The sequence below is a fragment of the Armigeres subalbatus genome, chromosome 3 (assembly GCF_024139115.2).
Source record: "Armigeres subalbatus isolate Guangzhou_Male chromosome 3, GZ_Asu_2, whole genome shotgun sequence".
In the NCBI taxonomy this organism is placed as follows: Eukaryota; Metazoa; Arthropoda; class Insecta; order Diptera; family Culicidae; genus Armigeres; species Armigeres subalbatus.
Genome location: NC_085141.1, coordinates 32,392,181 through 32,408,697, shown reverse-complemented (window position 1 = coordinate 32,408,697; position 16,517 = coordinate 32,392,181). Strand labels below are relative to the sequence as shown.

General features: G+C 43.2%; 1 protein-coding gene and 1 long non-coding RNA gene across 2 annotated transcripts in view; both read left to right on the top strand.

Annotated features, from left to right (window-relative positions):
• The window catches only part of LOC134228172 (vertebrate ancient opsin-like), a 115,972-nt gene extending 102,308 nt beyond the window's left edge, over positions 1-13,664 (top strand). The window contains exons 5-6 of the mRNA XM_062709960.1: positions 4,777-4,909; positions 12,815-13,664. Coding sequence (XP_062565944.1) covers positions 4,777-4,909; positions 12,815-13,435 — 754 coding nt within the window. The 3' untranslated portion in view covers positions 13,436-13,664. The remainder of the gene's footprint in view (positions 1-4,776; positions 4,910-12,814) is intronic.
• LOC134228174 (uncharacterized) lies at positions 6,100-6,868 on the top strand. The gene is made up of 3 exons (XR_009983855.1): positions 6,100-6,425; positions 6,490-6,560; positions 6,617-6,868. It is a non-coding gene; the product is annotated as an uncharacterized LOC134228174 (long non-coding RNA).
• Positions 13,665-16,517: the final 2,853 nt, after the last annotated feature.

The window sequence follows — 16,517 nt, the reverse complement described above, 5'->3', positions numbered from 1 at the left end:
AAATATTCCGCAGGGCAATTATTTCTGCGGACGTTAATCACTCTATTCTATGGTTTGGGGTGATTTCAGTGCAAACGGCACTGATCGTCTAATTCATTTGGACATTTTGAAGGATAAAACCAGCACCGTCCAATTGGATCATATATCCAATTTCGAATTTGTCCAAAACAATGGTACAAAACATTCTTTCCATCTAAAAAAGGATGCTGACTAATGGCAAATCAAAGATCCCGCATCCTTCCCAATTCCCAGACCTCATTCCAATTAAACCCATGGGATTCTTGTACAAAATGTTCGAAATCGCACGATACAGAACTCAAACCATTGAATATCATGCTAAAGTGACGACAGATCCTCCCGGAAACAACCCAACTGGCAAAATCAATAGGAAGACATCTTCAGAGCGTAATTGTAGCAAATGAAGGTCTTACGAATAATTATTTTGCCAATGTTGTGAAAAATATCACCCGGAATTGCAGAAAAACGAATTTTACTCAGTCAGCTTGCAAATGTTTGTTTTTATTTCATATGTCAAACGCCGTATTTGACATTTCAAAACAACAAATTATGTTCTGTTTCGTACAATACAACGGTCGAAGGGCAGGGTACAGAAATCATCGTGCTATCGTGATACCAGCGTGATTCTGAGTGACAGACATATGATTTTATGCTGTACAGTGATATTGGTATCATATATGTGTCACAAGTATTACCAATACAGCCGCATGCCACGTGCTTGTTGCTGTCAAATTCTGTTTTGTTTTGGCTTCGGTTTTGATGTACCGGGTGCGCGTTGGAGTTAGATTTTTTAATAAAGTGGGAATGGTAATTGCGCGTTTTAATTCTATTTATTTAATACAAAATAAATAAAAATGTAGTTTTATGTATGTCATAAGAGAAGGATAATTAAAAACAGTGAAGGACATTTACTAATCGATTAGTTTATAAAAGTTAGGCGATGAATCAAGGTAAAAGAAATTGCTTACATTCAACCAGTTGTATTGTATACTAATTCATGTTTGTTGGGAACAAAATCCAATCATAGCAACCATAGATTAACAAGTTGCTAGGCTACTGAGCGCTATAACAAAAATTTTAAATTTTAATGCGATACATCAAAGCAATCATAGAATCTAAGTAGGTTGCTAGGCAACGCGGTTGAAGTAATTCAAATTGAACTTGAGGCATTCATTCGTAAAGTAAGCGTGATGGAGAACACGTGGAAATAAATTGAATTTGTAAACCGTCGAAACCGTTGTTCAGTGAAAAGTGGTGTTTATCCGAATTGCTAGCGTGGTCGTTAGTAAAAATAGCGGTGGTATATCGGACGCATTGGTCCTTCTCTCCCCCGGCAGGTGAGCCCCGGTGTATATTGCGCTGCGTTGCAATTTGTAACAATGTTCCTGCTATTAAATTTTATCTTTCGTTACCTTGACCATCGGTTTGAATATATTATTAGTCATGAAATTAACAAGTTTTTTTTTGTGGAACTTGAAAATAGTTACAAAATTTTGAACCAACATCAGAACTTGTTCTTGGAAGTATCTTTTGGAAAAATCAACTAGCTTGAGGTGCAGAATCATTCCATAAACTCTTTTGAATTCCAAGTTTTAGGTATTTGCAAAGGATTTTTACTACCTTTTCAGATTTTGAATATTCAGCTTTGATCTATTGAGATTTTGTTAATTTTTATTATCTTATAGAATCTAATGACTCAATAGCAATAATTACAGTCTTGCTTTGCTAGCTCACATTTTATTACATGGGCCACCTTTTAGTTGAGCCTTTGCTGGTTAATCCATGGAATTTAAAACGTAGTTGAGCATATTTAGCATAATTGAACATAATTTGTGATTGTTTAAGTCGCAGTACATATGTTCAAATGGCTGACAGGTCACCTCTTAGAAATAAAATTCAATAGATGAGGCGATGTGTTATAGCCTATTCAGATTACGCCATTATTCTTAATAAATATCGTGTACAAGTGGAATTGAAAATTGAATGTATGTGGATGGGCATCAAGTTACTCTTTATCATATTTATTATAATAAATGGCGTAATTTTAAACGGCTATTAGCTCTATCAGCATATCACGAATGTACATGTATAACAAGATTAGGCTAGATGTACCAGTTGTGGCTGTAGCACCAGTTGTCGCACTAGTTCTTTACATGCCAAATGGCCAATCAAATCATCGCAAACCAAATTCATATTGATAAAGCATATTCATATGAAACGATAACACCTTTGATTTCCTCCCAAACAAGCAAAACATAATTGTAAAAATTTATTTTGTTTAATTTTTGACGTCCTTTGTACCAGTTGTCGCACTAGTGGTCCCAATTTGGCCAGTCCCATAAGAAAACAATGTGATTTGCCAAATAAGGAACCAAAATTAAGAATAGTGCCACAACTGGTGCATGCGTTCCTATTATGGATTAATCAATTTTGAGGATAATAACAAATTTTATTGAGGTTTTCACAGCAGTTCTGAGGAGCAGGAAGTAAAATCTTTCGTTTGATATATAAAGTCCACCCACATGCCTTTTACTTATTTTTTTAAAAATAGTTGTTCTTATGTATGGCGACAATTGGTACACTTACCCTAGTTTAGAATCGAGCTTAGAATGTATAAACTGATTCGAGCTTTTTTAATTCGTTTAATAAATATCTTTGCAAAGCAATATTTTATAAAACTGGAAAACTTACTTTCCACTTAATTTGTGAGTGCTAAGAAAAATGTATGTCTCTTACGAACCGAAGTTCGCCGCATTGTTAAATAATAGCAAATTAAAGATTAGTACAAACAAACGTTTGCCTAGGAATCCAACATTCTTCTCAAAAACCTGAAATGGCCCAAGAATTCCCAATGAAAACCCAAAAATCAATCTACTTGTAGTTTTGTATTGTGATTAATTGGAATATGCTTTTGCATATTTTAATACTTCCATCAGAAACAAAGAAGCTCTTAATGAATCATTGGCCGTGAAATTTTGCAATATTTGATTCGTTTTGAAATATCATGCATCGTTTTCATGATCTGTCAGACAGTGAGTACTGTGTTCAGCTTTAGATAATCGATGCAATTAAACAGAAAGTAAGAGTAAAATGTCTATAAGAGTGACACTATTCATACAATTTCAATTTAATCCCAACAAGAATGATTGGAATAACATACATATTTCAAAGCAGGCAGCAAGAACAAAAACAAATATGACAGAAGCATGGAAGATGACCGATGTCACACATACTTTCGCAATCTTATTGGGACTGCACTGAAAATGTTCGTTTATGTGGTGCAAAATTATGCACTTTCCGGTGTAGCTACACCACAAAAACGAAAACGACATTAGACTTGTTTTGAAAGACAGAACTATTTCAAGTTAATAAAAGATCAACCATGCTATTTATTATTGCTTTGGTTTCAAAAAGCCTTCCCCTGGCGGTATGAAGGGCGGCTATAAAGCAAAACCATGCTGGCTGTTTCCAAAAATAAATCATTCAACCTAAAATAGTTTCCAGCTATCACAAATAACATTGTGCAGTGAATATAGAGGCAGCTGAGGTCAAATCCCTTTTAGTCCATACGACCCCAAAAGAAAAACGGTTGTATAAAATCACACGATGGATTAAAGTGAACAACGTTTTCGACAAAAATGTTTGATTTGAAAAGGTTGTTTGTTGTTTGAAATGTTTGAAAATGTTGTATGACGATTAGGATCATCCTGAACACAATGACAATTGAAAATAAGAGATAAATGGTTCATAAGCAGCGAGCAATTCTGTTTCAAAATGAGGTTTTCCCTTTTTTGAAAGCCGCTTTAATGTACAATTAGCATTGTGGAATTTATTTTTGAACGTTCTAGGTCTGTGAACGTTCAACTGATTTGATATTTCAATTTATATTGATTAAAACATTTGAAAAACTAAGGACCATTTTATTTAAATATGAATTATTAGACTAGATTGTTTTAAAATATAAAATGCGCCACGATTGACACCTTCTTGAGAGAAATATTTTTTCGAGCAAATAATTGCAGTGATGCTGTTTCGCGCGAAAAACTCAAACGCAATGCCTTTCCGCTGAATCGCAAACAAATTTGCTCACCCATTTGAGCTTGCTGATTGAGATTTGACTATGTTGTTACTGTATCCCATAACAAATTGGCTTGATAACCAAATTAATTAATTCCACGAGATGTGAGAGCCTAGCGCCTGTAGCAGTTCGGCACCAAAATAGAATTTCCCGAAATGTTGTGGCATTGATATCGTAATGTAACCACTGTTCACCTGAAGCTATGCAGGATGAATGAGCGATGAGGAATCGAACTTCATAAAGTTTTGGTTTGCTAATTCTGGCAATGAAAAAAATGCCAGGGTTAGACGATTAGATTGATTTTCAAATTTTAAATAAAATACAATCGTGTTTGCTGTTTATTGTCGTGGTGGCGAAGAATAATTGAATCATATTTAATGTTGAGTTTTTGAAGATCTCAATTAAGATGGGATATATTTTTTTTTTTTTTAATATTTGAAATTATGATTTAACAATGTCTTCATTCGAAGACTAACGAGTGTAAGAAAAAGTTTGTTAAATGAAAATCGGTTTTTATCGATTGTTAATCTTGTTCACTTTGTCTAAACTTATATGTTCAATAGATACCAACTTAGTTTTCCTATAACTGGAGATTAACAGGGCTTGTAGTGCTTAAAATAAATTTGTAACACATCTGTTGACCTGTAAACATGTGTTCTTTGTTTTTGGTCTCATTGCAGCTGTTCCGTCAATTGGGAGTCCCAAACGATAAATGCCACCAGCTACATCATATTTCTGTTCATTTTCGGCCTGGTCGTTCCGCTGGTGGTGATTATTTACAGCTACAGTAACATAGTCGTCAATATGAAAAGGGTAAGTAGCGATAAAACAATTATTGCGTCTTTTCGTAAAAAATTTCGCCCAAAAAGAAAGAAAAACAACCATTTTACAGCTTACTTTCCGAAACGCAATCCGTAGTTAAAGCTAACATAAAATGCGAATTCTGCTGTTTCAACTGTTTAAGGGTTTTTATTGTCTTTTAGTGCACGAGAAACACTGTTTTAATTTAGTGGATTATTCCGGGTCCTCTATATGTGTCTTTCGCGGTTATCATATCATCAATCGATAGCAAAAATAGAAGACAGCAACATTGTTGAGCATTTCATTCCAATAAAAAGTGAATGGAACAAATATTATTGACCAAACTCAATGATGTGCAGACGAATGACCAATATGCCTGGGCGATATGCTGATTGAATGGATTAATTACTTATTCAAATTAATGGTTTAATTAAAAAGCCTCATTTAATCAATAGGTAGCCAATTCTGCCAGTGATAAAACAACAGGTTGCACATATTGTTTTATTTGTTCCTCAAAATGGAATATGCAGCAGCCTAGCAATCATTTAAACATTTTTGTGCTGAGTCCACAATGAAAAATGGAGTATGCCGGAATATCTTAATGGGTAACGATGACGACGAATTTCAGTCAGATGTCAGTTAAAGACACTCCTCGCGGAATCCCAATTTGAAAGTTTTCAAGGGCACACAACTCGATACGGAAGTAACGCCATTTTTATTATATCAGCAGCTTCCGTATCGAGTGGTGTGCCCTTTAAAACGCGAGTACTTTCAAATTTGGGCTCCGCGAGGAGTGCCCTTGGGACAATTATTTAGACTAGGACGTCGATTGAAAATTTATCAGCGGGAGCGACAGCGCCGCGGCGTGGTTCAGCGAAAACTAATTTCAGGAATTGAAAATCCTTCAGGAATGCTTCCACAAGATCCTCCGAAAGTTACTCCAGGAATTCCCTCTGAAGTTTTGGAATTTCTCCCAAAGATTTTTTTTTCAGAAATTCCTTCAGAAGTTTTTCCAGAAATTCCTAAAAAAAAATCCTAAGAAGTTCCTCCAAAAGCTTTTCCAAGATATCCTCCAGAAGTTGTAGCGTTTGCTACAATCTGCGAAAATAGGATAGAGGATTAGGATAGAACATAATTATAACACATAGCTTTCTCCATACGCTAATTTGTTTCACGTACGCCAAATGGTAGGCCAGCAAAAGTGAAACGACACTGATCGATTACCATAAAACGATAGGTCGCGATTTCCGCCGCGTTCGATTTCGCGAGATCAAGGTCGGGTCCAAGGAAGTTTTCGGGAAGATTGGGAAAGAGAGAGTCGTGGCTGCACCCGAAATTGCACGAAGAGCCAGCGGTCAAATTAATATCTCGCAATTGTCCAATCGGTCGAAAAGATTCGCGGGAAATCCGAATTGAATTCGGCGAGGTCACGTTCCTTAATCTGAGGATCACGGTTTCGCTCACTTTCGTCCGAACCGCAGATAACAGTGGAAGTGTCTTGCTTTGTTCGTGTTTCGTAATTTAATTTGTAAGTTAAAAAAGCAACGTGGTTGAACTTGATATTTGTATTTAATTTAATTCTCCTCGTTTAGTTCAAGTAGTGCAAGTAAATATAGTGTGCGTCGTAGGCTAGATTTGTGCGTCTAAAATCAATCTAGGCCAGGTAATGTTAATTGTGCTATTGTGAAATCTGTGCAGTATGGTAATTGTCTTGAGTAGCCGACGGCTATATCTCTTCCAAGTGCCAGGTCAGCGGAAACCCCGGGACGAGAGACCCCGGCAGCCTTCAACTTGTCCGGTAGGAAGCGATCCGTCAGCAAATCGCTTCAGCGGGGAATTGTGGTCGTCAATTGCCACCATCGACCAAACCGCCATTCGTCGACACGTGGAAGTCGCCAACCACCATTCATTGGCCCACGTGGCGATCATCAATAGCCAACCGACATCAGCGGTAACAGCAGCGCAGGATACAGCAGCAGTAACCATCTGGTGAGTCCGGCCCAATTGTTTTCTGAGTGAAGGGTGGCGTCCGCTGAGGACGCCACGGAGAAGTTTTTTGTGCCAACCGTAGGTTGAAGAGCATGACTTGCTAAAAGTTCGAACTTTGGATGAATTGAGGTTGGGTGTCGGCGAGATACAAAACGTGCGCACGTACCGTAATTTATGGCCGCCCACCCAACCCATTCCATGTAGACACCCGGGTGCAACAGCATTAGCCGTTACGTTGCTGCATCGTCGTCGCATCGTTAGAGATGAAGAAACAAACACAATAGCACAGATAGTAGAATTTTGAATACGCACACAGATAGGATAGGAAAGGTAAAGAGGAGAGAAAGCAAATTGACAAGATACAAGCATGCTTGAATAAATAAAACCTATAATTAAAATGTAGAATAAACCTTTGTCGTAAACCATCACTACTGTAATAAATGTTATTCGTAAAATACAGGTTATTCTATTCGTTAAATACATGTTTTGAGTGTTTCTACGTTGCTTCGGATTCGTTTGTAGTTTAATTTATTTGTCTTGAGTTTGAATTTATGTTGCGCGACCCTTTAGCTACCATCGCGACTCTGGTGGAGGATAGCGTAAACTCCCGATGATGATGAAATGACGTCTTGTTGCGTCGTCATGAGTATGCGTGACCTCTTACCGTGATTTTTGAGATTTGATTGATGTTGCGAGAGTTATGCTGATGCGTCAATAGGGGTTTCTACCTGTCCCATTTTGGGAAAGTAGTCGCACTGGATCGATCTCATTCTTCTTTGAAGATTGTACTTGGACTCGCCTTGATTGAGTCTCATCCGGGCAAACAAACTTGGTGTGCGGTCTCCTTTATTGGAGTGGCGCTTAAGCCGCACATTTACATAAGATCGCCAGTGCCAGCTACAAAGTTCCTCCAAGTTATCCTCCAAAAGTTCCTCCAGAAATTCCTCAGGAGCTCCTCCAAGAATTCCTCCGAAAGCTCCAGAATCTCCTCCGGAATTCCCCAGGGATGCTTCTCCAGGAATTCCACTAGGTTTCCTCCTTAAATGTCTCCAAGACTTTCTCCGAAAGTTCCTCCAGAAATTCTTCCGGAAGCTCCTCTACACTTTCTAATTCCTGGAGGAATGTTTGGAGTAACCAGTGGATATATTGGAGGAACCTCAGGAGTAATTCTTGAGAAAACTTTTGCAGTAGTTCCTGCAAAAGCTCCTCCAACAATTCTTACGAACCATTCTCCGGAAGTTTCTCAAACAATTCCTCCGAAAGCTCCTCCAGGAATTGCTCCGGAAGTTGCTCCAGGAATTCCTCGAAAAGTTTCTCTAGGAATTCCTCCAGAAGTTTCTTCAGGAATTCCTCCGGATGTTCCTCCAGGAATTTCTCCGTAATTTCCTCCAGGAATTCCTCCGAAAGTTCCTCCAGAAATTCCTCCGGAAGTTCCTCCAGAAATTCCTTCGGAAGTTCCTCACGAAAAACTTGAAAATTTCTCATGGAATTCCTCATAATGCTCCTTCAGAAACTCCTCCGGAAGTTCGTCTAAAAATTCCGACGGGAATTTGTCTAGTAATTCCGCCAAGTCCCAAAAAGTTCATCCAGGAATTCTTCCGGAAGTTCCTCCAGAAGTTCCACCAAAAAATCCTCCAGAAAATATTACGATAAATGCTTACGAATAAAAGTTCCTCCGGGAATTCCTCCGAAAGTTCCTCCGGTAATTCCTCCGGAAGTTCCTCCGGGAATTCCTCCGGAAGCTCCTCCGGGAATTCCTCCAAAAGTTCCTCCGGGAATTCCTCCGAAAAATCCTCCGGGAATTCCTCCGGAAGTTCCTCCGGGAATTCCTCCGGAAGTTCCTCCGAGAATTCCTCCGGAAGTTCCTCCGGGAATTCCTCCGGAAGTTCCTCCGGGAATTCCTCCGGAAGTTCCTCCGGAATTCCTCCGGAAGTTCCTCCGAATTCCTCCGGAAGTTCCTCCGGGAATTCCTCCGGAAGTTCCTCAGGAATTCCTCCGGAAGTTCCTCCGGAAATTCCTCCGAAGTTCCTCCGGGAATTCCTCCGGAAGTTCCTCCGGAATTCCTCCGAAGTTCCTCCGGGAATTCCTCCGGAAGTTCCTCCGGGAATTCCTCCGGAAGTTCCTCCGGGAATTCCTCCGGAAGTTCCTCCGGAATTCCTCCGGAAGTTCCTCCGGGAATTCCTCCGGAAGTTCCTCCGGGAATTCCTCCGGAAGTTCCTCCGGGAATTCCTCGGAAGTTCCTCCGGGAATTCCTCCGAAGTTCCTCCAGGAATTCCTCCGGAAGTTCCTCGGGAATTCCTCCGGAAGTTCCTCCGGGAATTCCTCCGGAAGTTCCTCCGGAATTCCTCGGAAGTTCCTCCGGAATTCCTCCGGAAGTTCCTCCGAATTCCTCGGAAGTTCCTCCGGGAATTCCTCCGGAAGTTCCTCCGGAATTCCTCCGAAGTTCCTCGGGAATTCCTCCGGAAGTTCCTCCGGGAATTCCTCCGGAAGTTCCTCCGGGAATTCCTCGGAAGTTCCTCCGGAATTCCTCCGGAAGTTCCTCCGGGAATTCCTCCGGAAGTTCCTCCGAATTCCTCCGGAAGTTCCTCCGGGAATTCCTCCGGAAGTTCCTCAGGAATTCCTCCGGAAGTTCCTCCGGGAATTCCTCCGGAAGTTCCTCGGGAATTCCTCCGGAAGTTCCTCCGGGAATTCCTCCGGAAGTTCCTCCGAATTCCTCCGGAAGTTCCTCCGGGAATTCCTCCGGAAGTTCCTCCGGAATTCCTCCGGAAGTTCCTCCGGGAATTCCTCCGGAAGTTCCTCCGGAATTCCTCCGAAGTTCCTCCGGGAATTCCTCCGGAAGTTCCTCCGGAATTCCTCCGGAAGTTCCTCCGAATTCCTCCGGAAGTTCCTCCGGGAATTCCTCCGGAAGTTCCTCCGAATTCCTCCGGAAGTTCCTCCGAAATTCCTCGGAAGTTCCTCCGGAAATTCCTCGAAGTTCCTCAGGAATTCCTTCGGAAGTTCCTCCGGGAATGCCTTCGGAAGTTCCTCCAGGAATTCCTTCGGAAGTTCCTCAGGAATTCCTTCGGAAGTTCCTCCGGAATTCCTTCGGAAGTTCCTCAGGAATTCCTTCGGAAGTTCCTCCGGAATTCCTTCGGAAGTTCCTCCGGGAATTCCTTCGGAAGTTCCTCCGGAATTCCTCCGGATGTTCCTCTGAAGTTCCACCAGTAGTTCCTCCAGGAATTCCTCCGGAAGTTCCTCCGGGAATTCCTCCGGAAGTTTCTCCGGGAATTCCTCCGGAAGTTCCTCCAGGAATTCCTCCGGAAGTTCCTCCGGGAATTCCTCCGGAAGTTCCTCCGGGAATTCCTCCGGAAGTTCCTCCGGGAATTCCTCCGGAAGTTCCTCCGGAAATTCCTCCGGAAGTTCCTCCGAATTCCTCCGGAAGTTCCTCCGAATTCCTCCGGAAGTTCCTCCGGAATTCCTCCGGAAGTTCCTCCGAATTCCTCGGAAGTTCCTCCGGGACTTCCTCCGGAAGTTCCTCCGGGAATTCCCCGGAAGTTCCTCCGAATTCCTCGGAAGTTCCTCCGGGAATTCCTCGGAAGTTCCTCCAGAAATTCCTCCGGAAGTTCCTCCGGGAATTCCTCCGGAAGTGCCTCCGAAAGTTCCTCCGGAAGTTCCTCCGGGAATCCTCCGGAAGTTCCTCCGGGAATTCCTCCGGAAGTTCCTCCGGGAATTCCTCCGGAAGTTCCTCCGGGAATTCCTCCGGAAGTTCCTCCGGGAATTCCTCCGGAAAATCCTCCGGGAATTCCTCCGGAAGTTCCTCCGGGAATTCCTCCGGAAGTTCCTCCGGAAATTCATCCGGAAGTTCCTCCGGAAATTCATCCGGAAGTTCCTCCGGGAATTCCTCCGGAAGTTCCTCCGGGAATTCCTCCGGAAGTTCCTCCGGGAATTCCTCCGGAAGTTCCTCCGGGAATTCCTCCGGAAGTTCCTCCGGGAATTCCTCCGGAAGTTCCTCCGGAAGTTCCTCCGGGAATTCCTCCGGAAGTTCCTCCGGGAATTCCTCCGGAAGTTCCTCCGGGAATTCCTCCGGAAGTTCCTCCGGGAATTCCTCCGGAAGTTCCTCCGGAAGTTCCTCCGGGAATTCCTCCGGAAGTTCCTCCGGGAATTCCTCCGGAAGTTCCTCCGGGAATTCCTCCGGAAGCTCCTCCGGGAATTCCTCCGGAAGTTCCTCCTGGAAATTCCTCCGGAAGTTCCTCCAGGAATTATTCCGGAAGTTCCTCCGGGAATTCCTCCGGAAGTTCCTCCGGGAATTCCTCCGGAAGTTCCTCCTAGAATTCCTCCGGAAGTTCCTCCGGGAATTCCTCCGGAAGTTCCTCCGAATTCCTCCGGAAGTTCCTCCGGGAATTCCTCCGGAAGTTCCTCCGAATTCCTACGGAAGTTCCTCCGGGAATTCCTCCGGAAGTTCCTCCGGGAATTCCTCCGGAAGTTCCTCCAGAATTCCTCCGGAAGTTCCTCCGAATTCCTCCGGAAGTTCCTCCGAATTCCTCCGGAAGTTCCTCCGGGAATTCCTCCGGAAGTTCCTCCTGAATTCCTCCGGAAGTTCCTCCGGAATTCCTCCGGAAGTTCCTCAGGAATTCCTCCGGAAGTTCCTCCGGGAATTCCTCCGGAAGTTCCTCCGAATTCCTCCGGAAGTTCCTCCGGAATTCCTCCGGAAGTTCCTCCGGAATTCCTCCGGAAGTTCCTCCGAATTCCTCCGGAAGTTCCTCCGGAATTCCTCGGAAGTTCCTCCGGGAATTCCTCGGAAGTTCCTCCGGGAATTCCTCCGGAAGTTCCTCCGAATTCCTCCGGAAGTTCCTCCGGAATTCCTCCGGAAGTTCCTCCGGAATTCCTCCGGAAGTTCCTCCGAATTCCTCCGGAAGTTCCTCCGGGAATTCCTCCGGAAGTTCCTCCGGGAATTCCTCGGAAGTTCCTCCGGAATTCCTCCGGAAGTTCCTCCGGGAATTCCTCCGGAAGTTCCTCCGGAATTCCTCCGGAAGTTCCTCCGGGAATTCCTCCGGAAGTTCCTCCGGGAATTCCTCCGGAAGTTCCTCCGGGAATTCCTCCGGAAGTTCCTCCGGGAATTCCTCCGGAAGTTCCTCCGGGAATTCCTCCGGAAGTTCCTCCGGGAATTCCTCCGGAAGCTCCTCCGGGAATTCCTCCGGAAGTTCCTCCGGGAATTCCTCCGGAAGTTCCTCCAGAAGTTCCTCCAGAAGTTTCTCCAGAAGTTCCTACAGGAATTTCTCCAGAAGTTCCTCCGGGAATTTCTCCGGGAGTTCATCCGGAAGTTTCTCCGGGAATTCCTCCGGAAGTTCATCAAAGAATTCTTTCGTTAGTTTTTCCTGAAGTTCCTCCAAAACATCTTCACAGTTCATCTACGAGCTCTTCGGGGAGCTTCTTCTCCCATCACTTTTCCACTTATTCTCCCGACAAATTTATGCCAGAAGTTCCTTAAAATGTCTGATGCCGATTATCACCCTTCCTCAAGATTCTCTCGAGAAAATTCCTCCAGGAGTTCCAGCCATTTCCTCTTTCATGAAAAGTTCATTATGGCATTTTGGTGGGATTATTCAAAGAAATTCCTGAAGGATTTCTTGAAGAAACTCGCAAAGCAATTCCAGGTTAGGAGGAAACATTAAACTGGAAACATTAAACATTAAACTGTCCGTGAAGTAATTTCTTATGTAACTTCGAGTGGAAGAAATTTCTTTAAATGTTTCTAAACAAATTCCAGGAAGAATTCTAGAGGTACACCTCAAAAATCTTACAATTACCATATGAAACGTTGACGTTCTGCAAGGTAGTAACTCTATTTACCAATATTGGTCACCGGAACTTGTATGAAAACTAGTTTCCACGTTTCCACTGATATCGATCCTACATTAATATCTCTTTTTCGCCATTCCTTTCTTCCAGAATGCAGCCCGCATGGGCCGGATAAACCGGGCCGAGAAACGCGTTACCCGAATGGTGTTCGTCATGGTGCTCGCCTTCATGGTCGCCTGGACGCCGTACGCCGTCTTTGCGCTGATCGAGCAGTTCGGCCCTACGGAAATCATCAGCCCGGCGTTGGGTGTTCTGCCGGCCCTGATTGCCAAGTCTAGCATTTGCTACAATCCGATCATTTACGTCGGCATGAACACCCAGTTTCGGGCGGCCCTCAAACGGGTCCGGAACACCGACTCCGTCGATAACAACACAACGACCAACCACAAGGACATCACCATGGACACCAGCAAGGAGATCGTGGAGTGTAGTTTCGACTTTTGTCGGAAAAAGCGACTGAAAATAAGACTGCATTCCTGCCCCAAGAGCAACAACAACCATTCGATGGCCGATCCGAGTAGTACGAGCAATGCCGAGCTGGACCGGCCGACTAATGGTCAAACGACGACGCTCAATTTGAACGAGTGCTCACTGCCGTTCAGCGGTAAGGCTGCCAAGAAACGTTTGCGGTCGGATTTTGAACTATCTGTGATCAATAGCGGGAAGTCCATTCTAATCAAATCGAACACATTCCGGTCCAATCTGGTGTAACGAAGGAGGGATGGCGTAGCGTGTAGAGTATGTGGGCCTTATTGAACCTCAGATAGTACGAGTTTTCCCAATTTAGACCGGCTGATTAGTCAACGAAGATTTGAATTAGTAATAATTAACGAACTAGGATGGTGCCCGAAAAATGGAATTGGCAAAACCTTCGGTACCATTCTTCGGATATAGTGACTGAGTACAAAAATAAAACGGCTTGCACAGAGTGAAGTCACAACAAAAGGAAAGGAAAGGTCACAGTTCAATGAGCAGATTGATAATTGATGAGCTTCGAATGACATGATGTTTGTTTAACCTGCTTCACAGTCTATTAGCATGGTACGCTACATGTACGCATTTCGCTTGTCAATTTATTACCGGCAATATTGAGGACATTAGCACGCGTCTGATAGTCCACGTGTCGGGTAAATAACACTTGATGAGCCATGTTACCAGGGTTTAGTAGTGGGAGTTTTAATGTCACTTCGAGCCGTAAGCCATACACCAAAATTGAATACCCACTTCTGGGCAGATTGGGCTAAGCCCAACACACATCCGTCAATGGGGATTTATTTTTACTATGCTCTTAGGCAGAACCGATTTTTATGAAAAACAAAATGCTCTGTCTGTAGCAATTGGTTCATTTCATACATCAATTTCTATAAAGTGTTTGGTTAAACGAGGGAAATTTGCATTATATGTACTAACATATTTGATTTTGGAAAATTCAAATGGAACAATTGATCGGATAAATTTGTGGTCGAAAAAGTAATCCAATGATCACAATGAAGAAAGAATAGAAGAAGATTGTCGCTGCGGTTCTCTTTATTCTCGTTTCCAAACGTGTTGAGTACACAATTGTCAACAACTACTAATTTGTCCTTCTTAGACCTTCTTAGACTTCTCGCCAGCAAAAGATGTATCGGCAGTGACAACAGCGACAATCTTCCTCTTCCTCTATTGGTTGAAGAACTATTTGATAAGTTACTAATGAAGTACTGGTTAGGGTGAAACCAGAGTAGATGCGACCACGCGATGCGACGCAATAGCGCAATTCGACAGTGATTTGAAAATCAGAGCTTAAAATATTCATCTTCATGAAGCAAATTCGGTCTGAATTTTGACAAACATCGCATGAATATTCAAAACATAGAATGACATAGTCAGACGACTACTTCACCAACTCATTCATTCGACTGACACTGAGTGTGCTTACTATGCGCAGAAAAAAAACATAATTAGCATTGTTTACGGTTGAGAGTGCCTCGCGGATGAAAATCGGATTCGGATCTATGTGATAAATTACTTTACTCATTTGAAACGTGTTCAGATTTCAGTATAACGCGAATCAAAGTCAAAATGAATATAAAAGTGACGATTCAATGCTTTTCAAATAACCCTACTCGCAGAGCAAGATTACTTTTGACCGATATCGAACAATTTTTGATTGATATCTATTGGTCTAGCTGGATAACACCAGCCGTTATTATGACCGGGTGATTTGCAACCCCCCCTTCCCCTATGTCACACTTTTCGTATAAAACATTTTGTATGGACCATCACACTTTGTCACAACCCTGCTCCCCCTCTAAGCGTTACGTGGTAATTCAAAGTATTCTTCCGGAAGTTCCACCAAGAAGTCTTTCGGAAGTTCATCCAGGAATTCCTCAGAAGCTCCCCCAGGAATTCCTCTGGAAGTTCCTCCAGGAATTGCTCTGGAAGTTCCTCCAGGAATTCATCTGGAAGTTCCTCCAGGATTTCTTCCGGAAGTTCCTCCAGGAATTCCTCTGGAAATTCATCCAGGGAATCTCGAGCTCATTCAGTAGCCACTAAGTTGCGAAGGCCGACGGAGGTTATTCGTAGCTGAGTTGGTTAAAGCATCAGTCTATAGAAAATTTAACTTTGATTGAACTGATTCCTCTGAAAGTTCCTCCAGGAAGTCCCTACAGGAATTTTTCCGGAAGTTTCTCCGAGATTTCCTCCAGAAGTTCCTGCAGGTTCCTCCAGGATTTCCTCCGTAAGTTCCTCAAAGAAATCATCCGGAAGTTCCTCCAGGAAATACTCCGAAAATTCCTCTAGGAATTAGTTCGGTAGTCTCTCCAGGAATTATTTATTTCTCCAAGAAATCCTCCGGAGGTTCTTGCACGAGTTCTTTCGGAAGTTCCTCTAAGAACTCCCCCGAAAGCTCCTTCAAGCATTCTTCCGGAAGATCCCTTGTGAATTTTGCTGGAAGCTCCTCCGGAAGTTCTTCCAGGAAGTCCTCCGGAAGCTCCTCGAAGAATTCCTCTGAAAATTCCTACAGGAATTCTTCCGGAAGTTCCTCAAGGAATTCCTCAGAAAGTTCCTCCAAGAATTCCTCCGAAAGTTCCTTCAGGAATTCTTCCAGAAGTTTCCTCCAGGAATTCCTCCAGAAGATCCTCCAGGAATTTCTCCAGGAGTTCCTCCACGAATTCTTCAAAGAGTTAATCCAGGCATTCCTAAAGAAGTTTTTTTGAGATTTCCTCCGGAAGTTCTTCCAGAAACTCCTCCGGAAGTTTCTCCAGGAATTCCTTCGGAAGTTCCTCAAGCAATTCCTTCGGAAGTTCCTCAAGCAATCCCTTAGGAGGTTCCTCCAGATGTTCTTCTAGGAATTCTTCCGAAAGTTTCTTCAGGAATTACTCATGAAGTCTCTCCAGGAAATATCAAGGAAGCCCCTAAAAAAATATCACCGTAAGTTTCTCCGGGCTTTCCTCCAGAAGTTCCTGCAGGAATTACTTCGAAAGTTCCTCCAGTAATTTCTCCCGAAGTTCCTCCAGGAATTCCTCCAGAAGTTCTTCCAATAATTCCTCTGGAAGTTCCTCCAAAAATTCTTGCGGAAGTTCCTCCAGGCATTCCTCAAGAAGTTTTTCCGAAGGAATTTTTCCGGAAGTTCCTCCAACAACTCCCATGGAAGTTCCTCCAGGAATACCTTCGGAAGTTCCTACAGGAATTCCTCTGGATGTTCCTCCAGGAATTACTCAAAACGTTGCTTAAGGAATTCCCCCAGAAGTTCCTCCGGGCTTTTCTCCAGAAGTTCCTCCAGGAATTACTTTGGAATTCCCTCCGGAAGATC